The sequence below is a fragment of the Hemitrygon akajei genome, chromosome 4 (assembly GCF_048418815.1).
Source record: "Hemitrygon akajei chromosome 4, sHemAka1.3, whole genome shotgun sequence".
In the NCBI taxonomy this organism is placed as follows: Eukaryota; Metazoa; Chordata; class Chondrichthyes; order Myliobatiformes; family Dasyatidae; genus Hemitrygon; species Hemitrygon akajei.
Genome location: NC_133127.1, coordinates 158,861,013 through 158,880,020, shown reverse-complemented (window position 1 = coordinate 158,880,020; position 19,008 = coordinate 158,861,013). Strand labels below are relative to the sequence as shown.

At 39.9% G+C, this 19,008-nt stretch overlaps 1 protein-coding gene across 9 annotated transcripts in view; it reads left to right on the top strand.

Annotated features, from left to right (window-relative positions):
* The window catches only part of LOC140726844 (spermatogenesis-associated protein 13-like), a 213,657-nt gene extending 204,360 nt beyond the window's left edge, over positions 1–9,297 (top strand). For all 9 annotated transcript variants that reach the window (XM_073043740.1, XM_073043743.1, XM_073043741.1 and 6 more), the window contains 2 exons: positions 2,998–3,072; positions 7,732–9,297. In XM_073043740.1, the coding sequence (XP_072899841.1) occupies positions 2,998–3,072; positions 7,732–7,910 (254 nt within the window). In that variant the 3' untranslated portion in view covers positions 7,911–9,297. The remainder of the gene's footprint in view (positions 1–2,997; positions 3,073–7,731) is intronic.
* Positions 9,298–19,008: the final 9,711 nt, after the last annotated feature.

Sequence of the window (19,008 nt, the reverse complement as noted above, 5' to 3'; positions counted from 1 at the left end):
TAGGGCTATGATGGCCAGTGGGAGACAGAGGAACAGATTTGTGTGCATACTATGGAAAGGTGTAAAAGCAACAGGGTCATTTTTGTTTCCCCAATGTTGACTGAGGCTCATTCCCCGAAACTTACATTGGGTAGAATTTGTTAGGTGCATCCAGGAAGGCTTCTGGATAGTGCAACCAGGGGAGGAACCATACAGTACCTTGCATTGGGAAATGAGTTTCAGCGGAAAGCATTTCAAGAACAGTGACTCTAACTCTATCTTTTCAGATAATTATAGATAAGATAGGTAATAAGACCAGACATTGGGGAAGGGGGCAGTGGTGTGGGTAAGGAGTGAGCGCTAAGTATTACAATGGGAGCTGGCCTTATTGGGAGGTTAACATTTGGTGTGGGGGTAGTTTAAATGCCAGCTGATCAGAATTCAGGATCTACATATTCCAATGAGGAATAAAGACAAGGCTGATAAAGTTGGGGAATCCTGGATGATGAGAGATGTGCAAATTTTACAAAAGTAAATTGAACCTTGTGTAAGGTATAGGAAGATGAAACTGGTCAGAGCTGTTGAGGAATGCAAAAGAACAAAAGCAGAGAATCAGGAGGACTTTGTGAGAAGGATTAAAGAGAATCTATGAAAGAGAGCTTAGGACTACTCGAAGGCAAAAGAGGGAAATCATACCTGGAGTCAGAGAAAATGGGCAAGGTTCTAAAGGAGTACCTCAGATTGGTACTCAGCAAGAGGACAAAATCAGGGAGGGTATGCTGAAGAACATTAAGATGGATAAGTTCTCAGGACATGAGATTTATCCCAGGTTATTAGGAGAAGAGGTTGCTGAGGCCTTGATACAGATCTGAGTACTGGATAGTAGCTAATGTTGTTCATCTATTTAAGAAGGGCAATAGAAACAAACCAGAAACTTAGAGGTGTGTTCGAGTTAGAGATAGGGTCTACTCACCTAGAAAAGCATGAACTTGTTCGGGATATTCATCATGGCTTTGTGCAGGGGAAGTCTAGTTTGACAAATTTGACTGAATTTGTTGAGGAGGTGACAAAGACAATTGATGAGGCCAGGGCAATGAATGTGATGTTTATGGACTTCAATAAGACTTTTACCAAGTTCTCCGATGGTCGTCCGATTCAGAAGGATAAGGCACATGGAGACTTGGGAGATTAGATTCAAAATTGGCTTAGCTATTCAAGATAGAAGGTAATTATTCTGACTAGAGCTCTGTGACCTGTGGTGTTCTGCAAAGATCAGCGATGGGAGCTCTGTTGTTTGTGACGTGTATGTATGTGTAGGAAAATGTAGGTAAACCAACCAATTGATGTTTGCAGATGCAGCATTAATTGGCAGAGTTGTGGATTGTCAGGAGAGTTGTTAAAATATTCACCAGAATACAGACCAGTAGGAAATGTAGACAGAGAAATAGCAGATGAAGTTTAATCTGGACAAGTGTGATATGTTGCACTTGGGGAAGTCAAAAGTAAGAGGCAAGTAACACGTAATTACTGGGCTCTCTGGATGAACGTGGTTGTAAGTTCTTCAGCCTTGTTTTTGCCGCTCGCGTGCTAGACCCTGCCATCACTGAAAATGACATTGTCTCCTTTTAGCAATTTGATTGTCTACTATCAATCATTACTAGATGTGGTTTTACAGCAGAGTCTCAATTTGATCCATTGATTGTTAATAGAAATGTTGGAATGTTGTATCATGTTGGAATATCTTACAGTGTAAACGAGATTCTGCAGATACTGGAAATCTTAAGCAGCACCTTCGGAGGGGAATAAACAGTCGATGTATCAGGCCGAGACTTCTTCAGGACTAGAAAGGAGGGAGGCAGAAGCCAGAATGATACGCTGGGGGAGGGGAAGGCATACAAGCTGGCAGGTGATGGTTCAGACCAAGTGAGGTGGAAGGTGGGAGAGGAGAAGGGAATGAAGTAAGTGAGGTTGCCTCCTCTACATTGATGAGATTTGATGTAGATTGAGGACTCCTTTGTTGTCCACTTTCACTCCGTTTGGTGCAAATGGCAGGATTTCCTGGTGGCCACCCATTTCAATCCAATTTCTCATTCCCATTCTGGCGTGTTTGTCCAAGGCCGCTTCTACTGCCATAATGAGGCAATACTCAGGTTGATGGATTCCATCTGGGTAGCCACCAAACCTGATGCCATGAAAATTGATTTCTGGTAAATTCTCCTCTCTCCACTTCTCTCTTTTTCCATTCCCTATTCTAGTTCCCTCTGTCACCCTTTCTCTGCTCCACACCTGCCCATTTCCTTCCTCTGGTACCCCTCCTTCCTTTTCTTCCATGGTCCACTGTCCTATCCTATTAGATATCTTCTTCTTCAGCCCTTTACCTTTTCCACCAATCATCTCCCAGCTTCTTACTCCATTCCCCCTTCCCTACCAACCCACCTTCTCCCTCACCTGAAATTACCTTTCACCTGCCAACTTGTACTCGTTGCTATTCTCCTACCACCTTATTCTGGCTTCTTCTCTCTTCCTTTCCAGTCCTGATGAAGGGTCTCAGCCTCAAACATCAACTGTTTATTCCCCAACGTAGATGCTGCCTGAGTTGCTGAGGTCTTACAGCGTTTTCACTGTGTTACTGTGCTGTGTTTTGTTGCGGTACCATGGTGGAATAATACATTCAAGTTTCTTTTCCATGTGTACCTGCCATATCCATTTTGTTATGAAACACAACTGACTGCAGGGGAAGGACTTCCCTAATGAGAGGAATTGGAAGAATTTAGTAACAATCATTATCACTTCTGAGCCATTTCTGTGCAGTGATTGAAACTGGCAATTCGCTACCTTCAGGAAAAATAAATTCTGAAAAGAATCAGGAATAAAAATACATAGAAACAGAAATTGCTTCAGAATCTAGAAATTATTCTACATTGTTCCCTGTCATTACTATATCAACACATGTTTTGTGTTCTGGTTCATTGTGGTTTATGAAGTACATTTAGTTTTATTTTTGCATTGGTTTTTCAGGATTTGAAATATCAGAGAGCCAGAAGAAACAAGCTATGTTAAATGCCAAAAAATCCAGGCGTGGGAAAATGAAGGGTAAGTTCAGAAATAAAGATAATTCTGACACCTCACAAAACTATAGAAATGGTATATAATTAGTAAAATGTTTTTTTAAAAATCCCACAGACATGAGCAGAAAAAAAACTTATAGCAATAAGAAAATAATATTAAACATTTAGACAACAGACACAAAATGCTGGATGACCACAGCAGGCCAGGCAGCATCTATGGAAAAGAGTACTGTCGATGTTACGGGCTGAGACTGGGAAACAAGATGAGTCAGAGTAAGAAAGTGGGGGAAGGGAGGAAGAATCACAAGGTGAGAGATGAAACTAGAAGGGGAGATGAGATAAAGAGCTGGGAAGTTGATTGGTGAAAGAGATACAGGGCTGGAGAAGGGGGAATCTGATAGGAAAACTGCATATCTCCTTAGTGTACCAAAGTATCTCTGTAGCAAGTAGCTTCATGGTCCTCATCTCTTTTTTTTCCAGTCCTAAGAAGGTGGTCATTTGGCCCATTGAGTCTGCTCTGTCATTTCATCATGTCCAATTTGCCTCTTAGCCCCAATCTCCTGCCTTCTTTCCGTATCCCTGCATGCCCTGACCAATCAAGAATCTATCAAACTCTGCCTTAAATATGCATAAAGACTTGGCATCTATAGCTGCCTGTGGCAAAGAATTCCACAGATTCACCACTCTCAGGTTAAACAAATTTCTCCTCATCTTTGTTCTAAAAGGAAGCTCTTCCATTCTGAACTGTGTACTCTGATCCTGGACTCTGGTGGGAGAGTCGCTCTTTCCAAATCCATTCTATCAAGGCTTTTCACCATTCGATAGGTTTTGATGAGGTCACTCCTCATTATTCTGAGTCCCAGGGTCATCAAACAGTCTTCGTAAGACAAGTCATTCAATCCTGGAATCATTTTCATGACTCTCCTTTGAACCCTCTCCAGTTTCAACAAACCCTTTCTAAGATAAGGGGCTCAAAACTGCTCACAATACATCAAATGAGGCCTTGCCAGTGCTTTATAAAGCCTCAGCATTACATCCTTGCTTTTATGTTCTAGGCCTCTTGAAATGAATGCTAACATTGTATTTACCTCACCACAGACTCAACCTGCAAATTAACCTGTAGGGAAGCCAGCGCAAGGATTCACAAGTGGCTTTGCACCTCAGTTTTTTGCATTTTCATTCCATTTATAAAATAGTCAACCCTTTCATTTCTCATATGAAAGTTTGTGACCTCACACTTCCCAACACTATTATATTTGCCACTTCTTTGCCCATTCTCCTAATCTGTCACAGTCCTCCTGTAGCCTCTGTACTTCCTCAAAACTACATGCCCCACCACCTATCTTCGTATTGTCTGCAAACTTTGTGACAAAGCTATCATCCATCATCCAAATCATTGACATATAACGTAAAAAGAATTGGTCCCAACACAGACCTCTGTGGAACACCACTAATCACCAGCAGCCTATCAGAAAAGACTTCCTTTATTCCCACTCTTTGTCTCCTGCCAATCAGCCACTGCTTTATCCATGCTAGAATCTTTCCTGTAATACCACAGGCTCGTAACTTGTTAAACAGACTCAGGTGTGGAACCTTGTGAAAGGCCTTTTGAAAATCCAAGTACATAATATCAACCAATTCTTCTTTGTCTAATTGTTTCTTCTTCAAAGAATTCCAACAGATTTGTCAGGCAATATTTTCCCTTGAGGAAACCATACTGACTATAGCCTATTTTATCAGGTGCCTCCAAGTACCCTGAGACCTCATTCTCAACTCCAACATCTTCCCTAACTGGCTTATAGTATCTTTTCTTCTACCTCTTTCCCTTCTTGAAGACTGGAGTGACATTTGCAATTTTCCAGTCTTCCAGAACTATTCCAGAATTTAGTGATTCTTGAAAAATTATTACTAATACCTCCACAATCTCTTGAAACACCTCATTCACAACCTTGGGTGTACACCATCTGGTCCAGGTGACTTATCTATCTTCACACCTTTCAATTTCCAAAGAACCTTCTCTCTAATTATGGTAACTTCACACATTTCATGCCCCTGATACCTGGAACTTCCACCATACTGCTAGTGTCTTTCACAGTAAAGACTGATGCAAAATACTTATTCAGTTTGGCTGCTATTTTGTCGTCCCCCATTAATGCCTCTCCAGCATCATTTTCCAGCAGTCCAATATCCACTCTCACTTCTCTTTTACACTTTATGTAACTGAAGGAGCTTTTGCTATCTTCTTTAATATTATTGGCTACCTTACTATTCTATTCCATCTTTACCTTCTTAATGACGTTTTTAGTTGCCTTCTGTTAGTTTTTAAAAGCTTCCCAATCCTCTAACTTCCCACTAATTTTTGCTCTATTAAATGCCCTCTCTTTGGCTTTTATGTTGGCCTTGACTTCTCTTGTTAGCCACAGTCGTGTCACCTTTCTTTTAGAATACTACTTCTTCTTTGGTATGTATATATTCTGAGCCTTCCAAATTCTTTCCAGAAATTCCGGCAATTGCTGCTCTGCCATCATCCCTGCCAGTGTTCTTTTTCATTCAGTTCTGGCCAACTCCTCTCATACCTATCTAATTCCCTTTACTCCACTGTAATACTGATACATCTAACTTTAGCTTCTCCTTCTCAAAGTTCAGGGTGAATTTTATCATATTATGATAACTTACCCCTAAGGGTGCTTTTCCCTTAAGGTCTCTAATCAATTCTAGTTCATTGCATAACACCCATTCTAGAATAACTGAACTCAATGATGAACTGCTCTAAAAAGACATCTTGTGGGCACTCTAGGAATTTCTTGAGAAGAGCCTGCTCTTTGCAAGAAGGAAATGTTGATGTGCAACATGCCTCAATCAAACCAACTTTCAGAGGACCTTAGAAGAAGAATTGTAGAGATGCACGAAGCTGGAAAAGGCTACAAAAGCATTTCTAAATACCTGAGTGTTTATCAGTCCACAGTAAGGAATTGTCTATAAATGGAGGAAACTCAGTACTGTTACAGCTTGTAAACGTTGAAGAAACAATGAAGAAATTGTGTCAAGACATTTTTCAGGAGAATGTCAGGGTAGCGGTCCATTACCTGAAGCCTGATAGAAGTTGAATGATGCAACAAGACAATGATCAGAAACACATGAGTAAATCAACAACAGAATGATTTAAAAAGAAGAAAATTCATGTTTTGGATTGGCCAAGCCAGAGTCCAGACTTTTTACTCCATTCCAAAACATGAGATGTTATGGCACGACCTGAAGAGGACTGTTCATGCAAGGTATCCCAGAAATATTGATGAACTGAAACAATTTTGTATGAAGAAATGGTCTAAAATTTATCCTTGCTAAAGGAGTTACTACCAGTTATTACATACAAGGATAAACATTCATTTTCCTGTCTGGACTGTGAATGATTAAACAATGTGTTCAGTAAAGACATGAAAAGTACAAATGTTTGTGTGTTATTAGTTTAGGCAAGAGAAGAGAATCAAGACAGACAAGAGAAGGGTCCTGCATAAGGGTTTCGGCCCGAAATGTCGACTGTACTCTTTTCTTAGATGCCGCCTGGCCTGCTGAGTTCCTTCAGCATTTTATGTGTGTTGCTTAGTTTATGCAGATTGTTTTGCCTATTATTATGATTTAGATAAAATCGGAACACAAGTAAGTAATGCAGAAAGCGTGGTAATTGCAAAAGGTTCACAACCTTTTTCTTGCAACTGTCTGTCATTGGTACCAATACCTACCACAACTTCTACATGCTCACCCTCCTCCTTAAGAACGCCATGGACCCGATCAGATGCGTTCCTGATCCTGTCACCTGTGAGGCAACATACCATCCAGGAGCCTATCGTGCTCACAGAATTTCCTGTCTGTTCCTCTAACTATTGAACCATGTATCTTTACTGCTCTCCTCCCTTCCCTTCTGAGCCAAACTCAATGCCAGTGACTTGATATGGCTGCAGCTTCCGCTGGTAGGTCATTGCCCCCAACAGTATCCAGTGTGATATATTTCTTATTGGGGGCAACAGTGAAAGGGGTATTCTGCATTCTTTGCTTTTTTTCCTTTCATCAAGGAACTCTGATTCCAGGCATGCTCTCTTCTCACTACTACCGCCGGACAGCGGAGACAGGAGCCTTAGGTCCCACGCTACCAGGTTCAGGAACAGTTATTACACAACAACCTATAGACTCAATTTCATGAACTCTGCAACTCATGTTTTTAGTATTATTCATGTACTTTAAAAATATATATTATTAGCATGATTTGTCTTCTTTTGCCCATTGGATATTTGTCAGTTTTTGTTAAAGTTTTTCATAAATTAATTTGTATTTATTTTCTTGTAAATGTATATACAAAAATGAATCTCAGGGTAGTATGTGGTGACATCTATGTACTTTAATAATAAATATACTTTGAACTTTGATAGTCACCCAGACATTTGCTTTCTGCTGCTGAATTATCCCAGCAGCTCATAGTAGATTGGCAATGGCTTACTTGTTGAAACAAATGCCCTTGATGCAGAAGTAAGGTGGCAAAAAGGGTATTGGCACATTGGTATTTAAAAGGGAGGGAGTAAGTGTATGTGAGTGAAATTATAGTAACTAAATATTATTCCTCTTACTGATCTGAGTTAGACTGTTAAAAATGCTAATGGTGCAATGTTATTTTCTCCTTTCACTCTTCTAGGAATGAATTACAGTGGATTTGCTGTTCCTCTACATCAGCCCCTTCACCCACTCCACCAACGTCACATCACAGTGCCTACCAGTATTCCTCAACAACAAGTTTTTGCACTGGCTGAGCCTAAACGTAAACCATCTCCATTTTGGCACAGCTTTAGCAAGTTGACCCCCTTTAAGAAATGAAAAGGTATTTGGTTCCTATAAGGATGAAATTAACTAAACCAATTACTGTGGAGTTTCAACTTATTGAAAGTTGTGGAAAGATAATTCTGAGAATAGTCGAATGATAAAGGGCCATCATGTATGAATTTAAAAATTGTGCTTCTGCTTTCCACATTTCTCAGCTGATGCCTTTCAAATTAGCCAGACAATGGAGAATGAAGCCGTCACAAGGAAATCTACATTATTTTTCTTTATTTCATGGAAATGAAATTTGCAGTACATTCCCAACTGAGATACTGTAAATCCACAGGCCTGACTTGGTTTCAGAGATTTTCCAAAGAACTATATTATTACAATGTGACATGTTACCAAAATGTACATAGACATAGGTTACTAAATTTGAGATGTGCTTTAAGTGAAGACTTTTGCAGATGAATTCCTTCATAGAAACAACGAATTGCAAGGAAATAAAATAGTTTCTCCCTCGCGTATTAAGGCCTTAAAATTCATTGTTTACTTGTACTGAAAGCACAATAAGAATTTTCTTCCTTTTGCCATATGTAAGTCACCAGGCTCAGTAGAGGGGAAATTTATTCCAAATGAAGAGTACCAAAACAAGCACACATGGACTGTTACTTTTGATTTTATTTTAATGATCATTATAATTATGGCATGAACTGTGAGAACAGAAACCAAACCCTTGCATCACCAATTCTATCCAGAATGTGTCTCAGTAAATGCATTTATGGAATTGCTGCATGTTTCTCAAAATGGTGATTTTAAGTATTTTACAAAGTCTTGAATTTTAAAACTTACTTTAAAAAGTATAGCACTGTTTTTTCACTATTGACTAATTTATTGTATAAATGATGCCTTAAAAATTGTATGGCATTGAAATGTATTTATAACAAAAAAGCATTTTGCAACGTGTCTTTTAAGTTACAGAGAGAATTACTGTTTGGGGAAATGTTACTATCAAACCATAGTGCAAGTCTTCTGCACTAAAGTACATTAGCCACAATAACTGCTAAAAAGCTGGGGAAAAAGCTCTCCTCTTTATTTTTCAGGTGTCCAGTCAAATGATTTGCATTATTAAAATTGTTCTGTACATACTGAGAGTTTATGTATTTGATCTTTTGCTGAGACTACTTTTCCTCTTGTGACATTTAACTTCATGCAATAGTAATGCCTTGAATGCATTGTTACTTTTTGTCTATGACCGGATAAACCCAATTGCCAGTTGTACAATATTGGAACATAAAGCATAAATGTACATAACTGATGTAACTATTTTTAAGCTAGTTTTTTTTTTTTTAATTGACGCAGTAATTTATCTGCAGTTAATGTAATAAAAACAATTGCTAAATTTGTTTATTTTGGTGAAATAAATATGATTCTCTCATTTCAATCAGTGCTTTGATTATCTTTGCTTCTTGTGATTAATCAAGAATCTGGTTTTACTCATGCTGTCTAACAGCCAGCTGAATCACTGGCTATTAGAATCAGCTTAATTATCACTGACATACAGCACTGTGCAAGAGTTTTAGGCACATGTAAAAAAAATTCTGTAAGGTGAAGATGCTTTCAAAAATAATGAAATGGAAAATTTCTAAATACAGTAAAGAGCAATAAACAGTAAAAAAAATAAATCAAATCTATTTGACTTTAAAACTGCATCAATTCTCTTCAGTACACCATCGTGCAGTTTTAAAAGAAAATCGGCTGGTAGGTTGTTCCAAGCATCTGGGAGAACTTGCCACAGTTCTTCTGCAGACTTTGGTTGTCTTGCTTGCTTCTGTCTCTCCAGGTAATCCCAGACTGCCTCAATGATGTTGAGATCAGGCCTCTGTGGAGGCCATGCCATCCGTTCCAGAACCTGCTTTTCTTTTAGCTGAAGATAGTCCTTTGTGACCTTGGCCATGTGCTTAGGGTTATTGTCCTGCTGCAGAATGAAGTTGGGACCGATCAGATGCCTCCTTGATGGTATTCCATAATGGATGAGAATCTGCTTGTACTTAGCATTGAGGATTCCATTAATTTTGACTAGATCACCAACTCTATTTACAGAAATGCAGCCATAATCCTGCAGGGAACCTCCACTGTGCTTCATTATTGGCTGCAAACACTCATACATGTAGTGCTCTCCAGATATGGACAAACCTACTCCTGTTTGAGCCAAAAATGTCAAAGTCATTTTTGACTTTGGACAAACTACAGTCCAGAGTACTTGCTGCCATTGTTCAGCACCCTCAGTTCTTGTGTTTGTGTCCATAGGTGAGTCTCTTGGCTTTGTTTCCACTTTGGAGGAATAGCTTATTGGCAGCAACCCTTCCATGAGGATCACTCCTGACAAGACTTCCGGACTGTGGAGGGAGCTACTTGGGTTCAGTGAGTTCAGAGCTGATAGCAATGTTGGACTTCTTCTGATTTAGAAGGGACATCAGTTTGATGTATCTCTCGGGGGGGGGGGGGGGGGGGGAAGGATCAACCATGATTGAATGGTGGAGCTGACTCAATGGGCCAAATGGCCTAATTCTGCTCCTGTGTCTTATGGTCTCATGGTCATCTGATGCATTCATTCTCCGTGAGTGCCATGCAGGCCACTGAATTTCTGCTCTTCAGCCCTACCTGTTTTTTTATATATATTTCAGAAGAGCTTAGACAGCACATCTTGAAACTCCTGTCTGCTGCAAAATGTCAACTTGGAAGAGACCTTGCCGATGCAGGATGACCACCCTGTGTCTTGTTGCTATGCTCATTCTCGCCATGATGTACAAGTTGATCTGACGGTTAAACTGTTACATCTGCCACACTCTTACCTTTTAGTTTGGTTGTCCTTCGACACCCATTTCTGTTTCAGCTAATCTGTTTAGTTCATTCAACTCGTATCATTAATCATTTAGCATGTTTGTTATCTTGTTTAATCGTGCTGGGCTATATACCTACAAAGTAATCACGTTTTTATTTGAAAAGTGGTCTATTACTTGATGTTACTTTTTTTAACAAAATACAAACATTTAATTTTTTGGAAAATGAATGTTTGGAAATCTAAAATTTGCTCTTTTCTACTAACATACTCATGCAAAAGTCAAAAACAAACATCTAAAACAATTTTTAAATCAAAAATCTAAGATGCCTAAGACTTTTGCATAGTATAGAATGTGGTAGAATATGCTGGCTTGTGGCAGCATTATAGTGAGAGACATTAAAAAAAAACTACCGGGTATGTTATAAAGAAATACAGAGTGTGGAAGAGGAATAGAGAAGTAGTGTTCATGGACTGTTCAGAAATCTGATGGCAGAGGGGAAGAAGCTGTTTGCAAACCATGGAGTGTGGATCTTTAGGCTCCTGTAACTTCTCCCTGATGGTAGTAATGAGAAAAGGGCATGTTCTCGATGGTGAGGTCCTTCTTGAAGCATCACCTTTTGAAGATGTCCTCCATGGTGGAGAATCTTGGTGGCCATGCGGAGCTGGCTGAGTTTGCAACTTTTGATCTATGCTTTGGAGTCTTCTGTACCAGGCAGTAATGCATCTGATTAGAATGCCCTCCACTGTACATCAGTAAAATTTGCTAGTCTTCAGTGCCATACCAAATCTCATCAAATTCCTAATTAAGTATAGCAGTTATTAACAACTCAAGTCTTAGACTTCTGCAACTATACAAACACTTAACTCTAGTAAATCCTGAAGGGTGGATGTTATCTGACTATTTGCAGAGTTGCTGAACTAATTCTAGTCATAAAGCAATGCTTCCTTAAGAAGAGCATCCAGATGCATTCCTGGCCCTTGGGGTGACTCCAAGAATGATCAGTGATGACTTTGTTTGGAGTTGAAAATCATATGGAAAATAGCATCGTTATCACTTTTTATTATTTATTTATGCCTTATTTGTATTTTGTATAAACATTTTAATAATTTAATATTTTTAATAGATTAAATGGTTCATTATTACTATCAGAAACACTTAAAATAAAATCCTTATAGAATCTTTGATAGCCAGCAAACTGATCAATAGGCTCTGGCTTGCTTTGTGCCTTTGAGTGAGTCACCAGTTTTTTTTAAATTGCGGTACAATATATTGTAGGGACTTATTTTCTCTTTATTCCTTCATTCTTTCCTGAGGTTTTGGATCACAGTATGTTAAGCATCAGGGCTACTACATGGAGTGGATTCCAGTTAATTTGGATATTGGCTAATTTCAGGGCAGCTGCTTATTTAGGACAACTATTAAAGACCAAAATCTAATTAAGAAAGTAGCCAGGATTCTCTTCATTTATTTGGGACACTATACTGCTTAATTGGGTCTGGAGGCTGTTGCAACACAGTTTCTAACTGACGTCAGTTGTGTGGCCATTAGAGTCTACAGACTGCTCAGAGCGAGCAGTTTTTAAATGGTGTCAGTTGCATGGACTTGTGTTCAAAAAGCAGTGGTTTCTTTTGTCACTGATAGTTGCCGAGAAAAACTGTTTGCTGACTGGTTTCAACCATCCAGGCTTGGAGATGCCAGGAATGGCTGGGAGTCAAAGATGATGAATCTTAAGGTTTTACATACTTGGATAATAAATGTACTTTGAACTTTGAAATTATTTCATTACTTCAGCAAGTTAGAAACTAAAAAATTTGAAGGTTTCAACAATCATCTTAAGTGTTATAATGAAAATGAAGATTTGGAGGATGCACTTGTCAAAAGCATTGTATGAAGGCAGTCCATTATTTGCACCAGGTGTCTGTTCTGATTTTGTTTATTTGGAGTCAATCAAAACTACACGGCAGCATACACTGGATGAATTCCTCTGTTGATAACTATTAGGAACTAATACCCAGTTTTATAGTACTGAAGAGGTATTGGTAATGTTCTAATTTGTTCTGTATTTAATTTAAATACATAATATATTACTCAGTTAAAATTAGCATGCCTTTTTTATATATTAATTATTTCCAGGAAACTTTGTCTAATTGGGGCAGCCACTTACTTAATCCCTGTGTGACCCAATTAACTGGAATTACTACAAGTGGCTACTTCGGAGTGAATCTAGAGGAAGAATTGATCACCTAAATCAATCAGTTGTTTTCAACATGTCCCAGCCAGCAGCTTAAAGGACTATTTGCTGTTTTCCTATCTTAAAAATGCTCTTGAGCATCACAGTGAATGATTTCGACATAAGTATTTAGAAACTTAACACAGAAAAGACTGGTGTGGAGACGGAAAAATAGTTGTGATAGAGGGAAATAAAACAAGCTGTCCCATTTATGGATCCAGAATAAAAGGTGGAAGAAAACTTTTGAGGGGACTTTGTGGAAATCTGAGATTGTTGTTCAAGGTCCTTTTTAGAAAGTTGTGATGTTTGGGAAGCAAGGGGAAGGTACAGAAGTGCTGCTGTTCACTCTTGGCAAAGTAGATATATCAGAAAATTTCAGAGCTGATTTTTCATGGAAATAGATTAGGTGGAATGATGGAGAAATAAAAGTTCAATTTATCCATATTGGCAGTTCCCACTGAAAATAAATTAGAGCTAAGGTTTCAAGGTAGAATATGAGTTTTGAAGTGTGAAGAGAGAACTCAATATACAGGGGGAGAAGAATACTCCTGACCAAAGCACTCCTGATGCAGAGGGAAAGTGTAGAAGGAGGCTTGAGTGTTAATGCTAAAATTGAGAGCATATGTAGTGTGTTTAAAAGTTGTAACCCACACTTGTGGCCCTGCCAAGGTCTAACTATAAAAATCTCATATAAAAATACACCAGGGGTTTCAAAACAATGGCATCTACTTTACTCCTGGCTAACAAAAGACAATTGGCGCTTTTGTCTTGTGTATGAAGATGATGTTACACACTAATGACTTGTTTACATAAATGCACACAGATGTATCACAATGGTTTCCATGTGAAAAGTGTTCTGCATATATTCAACAGCGACAAGTTCAGTCTCTTAACTGGCTTTCTTAGAAGCTTTGAAGTTTTGAACTATGTGGGTTCCTGCCATTGTATTAACTTATTGATCTGAAGATCATATTACACCTTTATTCAACCTGGTCAGCTTTTGTCTCTTCGTTATTTGGTTCTATATTATTTTCATAATTCATTCCTTCAACATTCTTCAGATGTGTCCTTGCTACAAGAATTTGGTTAAAATAGACATACCTACCAATTTATACCAAATACAAACAAGACCCGAAATGTTGATTGTACCCTTTTCCTAGGTGCTGCCTGGCCTGTTGAGTTCTTCCAGCATTTTGCATGTGTTGCTCGAATTTATACCAAGTATTCTCTAATGCTATAAATGTATTCCATCTTAGTTTTCCTCTGGAGTAGTCATTACCTCAGGGTTAAAGATGACTTGCTCCTACTCTGGGTCTGTAGTTTTAAGCTGACTGATGAGGATGATGAATTTTAGATTCTTTTGCAGGTGAATCAGGATGTGCCAAATGAGCCAGTGGTTTGCGAAGTGACACACTCCTTCCACCATTTACACTGAGCTACTGGGTGTTCCTGATGCAGAACTCAAGATTCTCAATGCCCCTTGAATGCTCCTCTGCACTGAGTTGTTTTGGGCTGTGGTTTATTAAGATGCTGTTTAAGTTTTGTCCAGTGAGGCTTTGATTCCATTTTGCTCTCTGTGTACCTAGTAATTGGTTTCCATGGCAGAACTTGGAATGGAATGTCTGTTTTAGGAGTTTGTTGATGGGCGTGCAGATAACTTGGAGCTATAATTAGGTCATCAATGATGGATCTGTAGACCTGTGAGAGGTTGCTATGTTGGCTCACTAGTTTATCCTGTGGCTTCGAAGGATTCTGTGGTGATAATATTGGTGTATCTTTCTGGTGCATTGAAGTGCTTTCTGTAGGCAGTTCATGTATGAGAAGCTTATAGGAGGGCAGTGGACCATGAGGTTCTTGCTAGGTTTGAGATCCTCACCTTATTTTAACAGAAAACACCTTGGGACACCTTGGGGCCTAACTTCACCATAAATTCTCCCTCACAGTTTATCCATCTGCTTTAAATAGTTTCACAAAATTTAACTGTAGAATTTCACCACACTCAAAAAAGGCAAAAAGATCTAAATGCAGAAATAAAAACAAAACATGCTAAAAGCACCCGGCAGATGGAAAGAGTGGAAAGAGTCAGGTACAACGTGTTGTGTTGGAATGTGGAATGAGAAAACAAATTGGTTTCCAGAAGCAGTGAAGGTGGGGAGGGATGTGTAGGTCAAAGGGATTATCAATGGTGGGTTGAGACCAAATGACAGCTTATTTACAGCAGCACAGATGCAATAGAAGTGTTCCTACACAGGTCTAGAGCGGAGTTTGAGAAAGCAGCCAGTTTTCAGTGGGAGTCTTTGTCTGGAGAGCGGCACAGACACAGCAGAAGCATTCCCGCACAGATCTGGAGCGGACCTTGAAAGACAGGTACCATCTAGCGGAGCAGTCTGAGTCAGAGTGGTAAGGCTTTGGCTCAACAGGCTTCAGCAAGAACAAGCAGAGGTGAGGTAAGCAGGTAAGTTTATTTTTCATTTCATTTTCTTACTTAACTGTTGAAAGAATAGGGGGTATATCTGTGGGGCCAATGTTCTGTTCTGGGTGTCAGATGTGGGATTTCCAGAAGACTTGCAGCCTCTCTGATGGCCACATCTGCATCAAGTACACAGAGGTGCAGCTCCTTAGAGACCGTGATAGGGAACTGAAGCTGCAGCTCGATGACCTGCGCCTTGTTAGGGAAAGTGAAGGAGTGATAGACAGGAGCTCCAGGGAGGTAGTCACCCCAAGGCTACAGAAGAGAGATAAACAAGTGACTGTCTAGAGAGGGAAGGGAAAATGCCAGATAGTGGAGAGCACCTCTGTGGCCGTCCCACTCAACAGTAAGTACTCCATTTTTAGTTCTTTTGTGGGGGGGGGGGGGGGGGTACTGACCTACCAGGGGAAAGCAACAGTGGCCTTGTCTCTGGCTGTTACTCAGGCCCTTTGGCACAGAAGGGTAGGGAACTGAAGAGGATCGCAGCTGTACCAGGGACTCTATAGTCATGGGGGCAGATAGGCGATTCTGTGGGCACAAAAAGGAAACACGGATGGTAGTTTGCCTCCCAGGTGCCAGGGTCCAAGATGTTTTTGGACATGTCCACAGTATCTTGAAAAGGGAGGGTGAGCAGCCAGAAGTCATGGTACATATTGGTACCAACGACATAGGTAGAAAAAGTGGGGAGGTTCTGAAAGCAGAATACAGGGAGTTAGGAAGGAAGTTGAGAAGCAGGAGCTCAAGGGTAGTAATCTTGGGATTGCTGCCTGTGCCATGCAACAGCAAAGGTAGGAATAGTATGAGGTGGCAGATAAATCTGTGTCTGAAGAATTGGAGCAGGGGTAGGGATTCAGATTTCTGGATAATTGGGACCTCTTCTGCAGCAGGTATGACCTGTACAAAAGGGACGGGTTGCACTTGAATCCAAGGGGAACCAATATCCTTGAGGGCAGGTTTGCTAGAACTGTTGGGAGTGGTTTGAACTCATATGGCAAGGGGATGGGAACCAGCATGATAGAGCTGAGGATGAGCCAGCAGGGTTACAAGTAGATGTTGGGTGTAACATGAATGTCAGGAAGGACAAACCAATGATTGGGTACAAATGCAGACAGAGCAAAGAGTTAATTGTACCACAGTGGCAAAATTCAAAAGGGCAAAGAATACAGGTCTGAAGGTGCTGTATTTAAATGCATGTAGCATTCAGAAAAAGGTGGACAAACTCATAGAACAATTAGAGATTGGTTGGTATGATGTTGTGGGCATCACCTAGTTGTGGCTGAAAGAAGGTTATAGTTGGGAGATTAATATCAAAGGATATGCCTTGTATTGAAAGGACGGGCAGGAAAGCATAGGCAGTGAGCTGGCTCTATTGGTAAGAAATGAAATTACATCTTTATAAAGAGGTGGCATAGGGTCAGAGAATGTTGAATCTTTGTGTGTGGAGTTAAGAAACGGCAAGGGTAAAAAAAAACATTATGTGAATCCTATATAGGCCACCAAATAGTAGCCAGGATGTGGGGCTGAAATTGCAAAGGGAGCTGAAAGGGCATGTAATAAAGGTAATGTCACATTTGTAATGGGGAACTTCAATATGCAAGGGGATTGAGAAAATCAGGTTGGTGTTGGATCACAAGAGAGGGAATTTGTTGAATGTCTATGAGATAACTTTTTCGTGCAGCATGTGCTTGAGACTACTTGGGGAAAGGCCATCTTAGATTGAGTGTTCTGTAATAATCCAGATCTTATTAGGGAGCTTACCGTAAAGGAACCCTTAGGAGGCAGTGATGATAAGATAATTGAACTCATACCGCAATTTGAGAGGGAGAAGCATAAATCACATGTATCAGTATCACAATGGAATAAAGGGAATTGCAAAGGCATGGGAGAGGAGCTTGCCCGGGTGGAATGGAAGAGAATGCTGGCAGGGATGACGGCAGAACAGAGGTGACTGAGGATTCCAGGAATAGTTCACAAGATAGATACTGTATATCCTACAGAAGCTGTTCTCAAATAGCAGGGCTAGGCAACTGTGGCTGACAAGAGAAGTTAAGGACTGCATAAAAGCCAAGAATAGGACATATAAGGTAGCAAAAGTGATTGGGAAGTTTTTAAAGTCCAATAAAAGGCAGCTTAAAAAAAGCCATAAGAAGGGAAAAGATGAAATAAGAGGGCAAACTAGACAATAATATAAAGCAGGATGCTAGAAGTTTTTTTCAGTTTATATAAGAATAAAAGGGAGGTGAGAGTTGATATTGGACCACTGGAAAATGATGCTGGTGAAGTAGTAATAGGGACAAAGAAAATGGCGGATGAACTTAAAAAGTACTTTGTATCAGTCTTCACTGTAGACAACGCTAGCAGTGTGCCAGTGGTCCATGAGTGTCAGGGAGCAGGAGTAAGTGCTATTGCTATTACAAAGAAAAAAGTGCTAGGCAGTCTGAAAGGTCTTAATGTGGATAAGTCAGCTGGGACAGATGGACTACATCCCAGAGTTCTGAAAGAGGTTGCTGAGGAGATAGCAGATGCATCATTCATGATCTTTCAAGAATCACTTGGTTCTGGCCCAGTTCTGGAAGACTGGAAATTTGCAAATGCCACTCCACTCTTTTAGAAGGGAGGAAGGCAAAAGAAATAAAATTATAGGCCAGTTAGCCTAACCTCAATGGTTGGGTAAGTCTTGGAGTATATTATTAAGGATGAGGTTTTGAGGTAATTGGAGACTAATGATTAAATAAGTCAAAGTCAGCATGGTTTCTGTAAAGGGAAATCTTGTCTGACAAATCTGTTAAGAGTTTTTCGAGAAAGTAACAAGCAGGGTGGACAACAGAAAGGCAGTGGGTGTCATTTAGTTGGATTTTCAGAAAGCATTTGATAAGGTGCCACACATGAAGATGTTCAACAAGATAAAATCCCATGACTTTACAGGAAAGACACTGGCATGGATAGAGGAATGGCTGACAAGCAGGAGGCAGTGATTGGGAATAAACGGGGCCTTTACAGATTCGCTGCCAGTGACTATTGGTGTTCCTCAATGGTCAGTAATGGGACCGCTACTCTTCACCTTGTTTGTCAATGATTTAAATAATGGAATTGATGGCTTTGGTGCAACGTTTGCAAATGATAGTTAGAGGGGAAGGTAGTGCTGAGGAAGCAATGTGATTGCAGAAGGACTTAGACAAATTGGAAGAATGGGCAAAAAAAGTGACAGATAGAATACAGTGTTGAGAAATGTATGATAATGCATTTTGGTAAAGAACAATAGTGCAGACTACTATCTAAATGGGGAGAAAATTCAAACATCAGAGGTGGAGAGGGACTTGGGAGTCCTCTTGCAAATCTCCCAGAAGTTTAATTTACAAGTTGAGTCTGTGGTAAGGAAGGCAAATGCAACGTTGGCATTTACTTCAAGGGGAATAGATTATAAAAGCAAGGAGATAATGCTGAGGCTTTGTTAGACACTAGTTGGGGTGCTCTTGGAGTATTGTCAACAGTTTTGAGCCCCATATCTCAGAAAGGATGTTTTGTTATTGGAGAGAGTCCAGAGGACGATTCTGGGAACATATGAGGAGCATTTAGATAGATAGATAGATAGATAGATACTTTATTCAT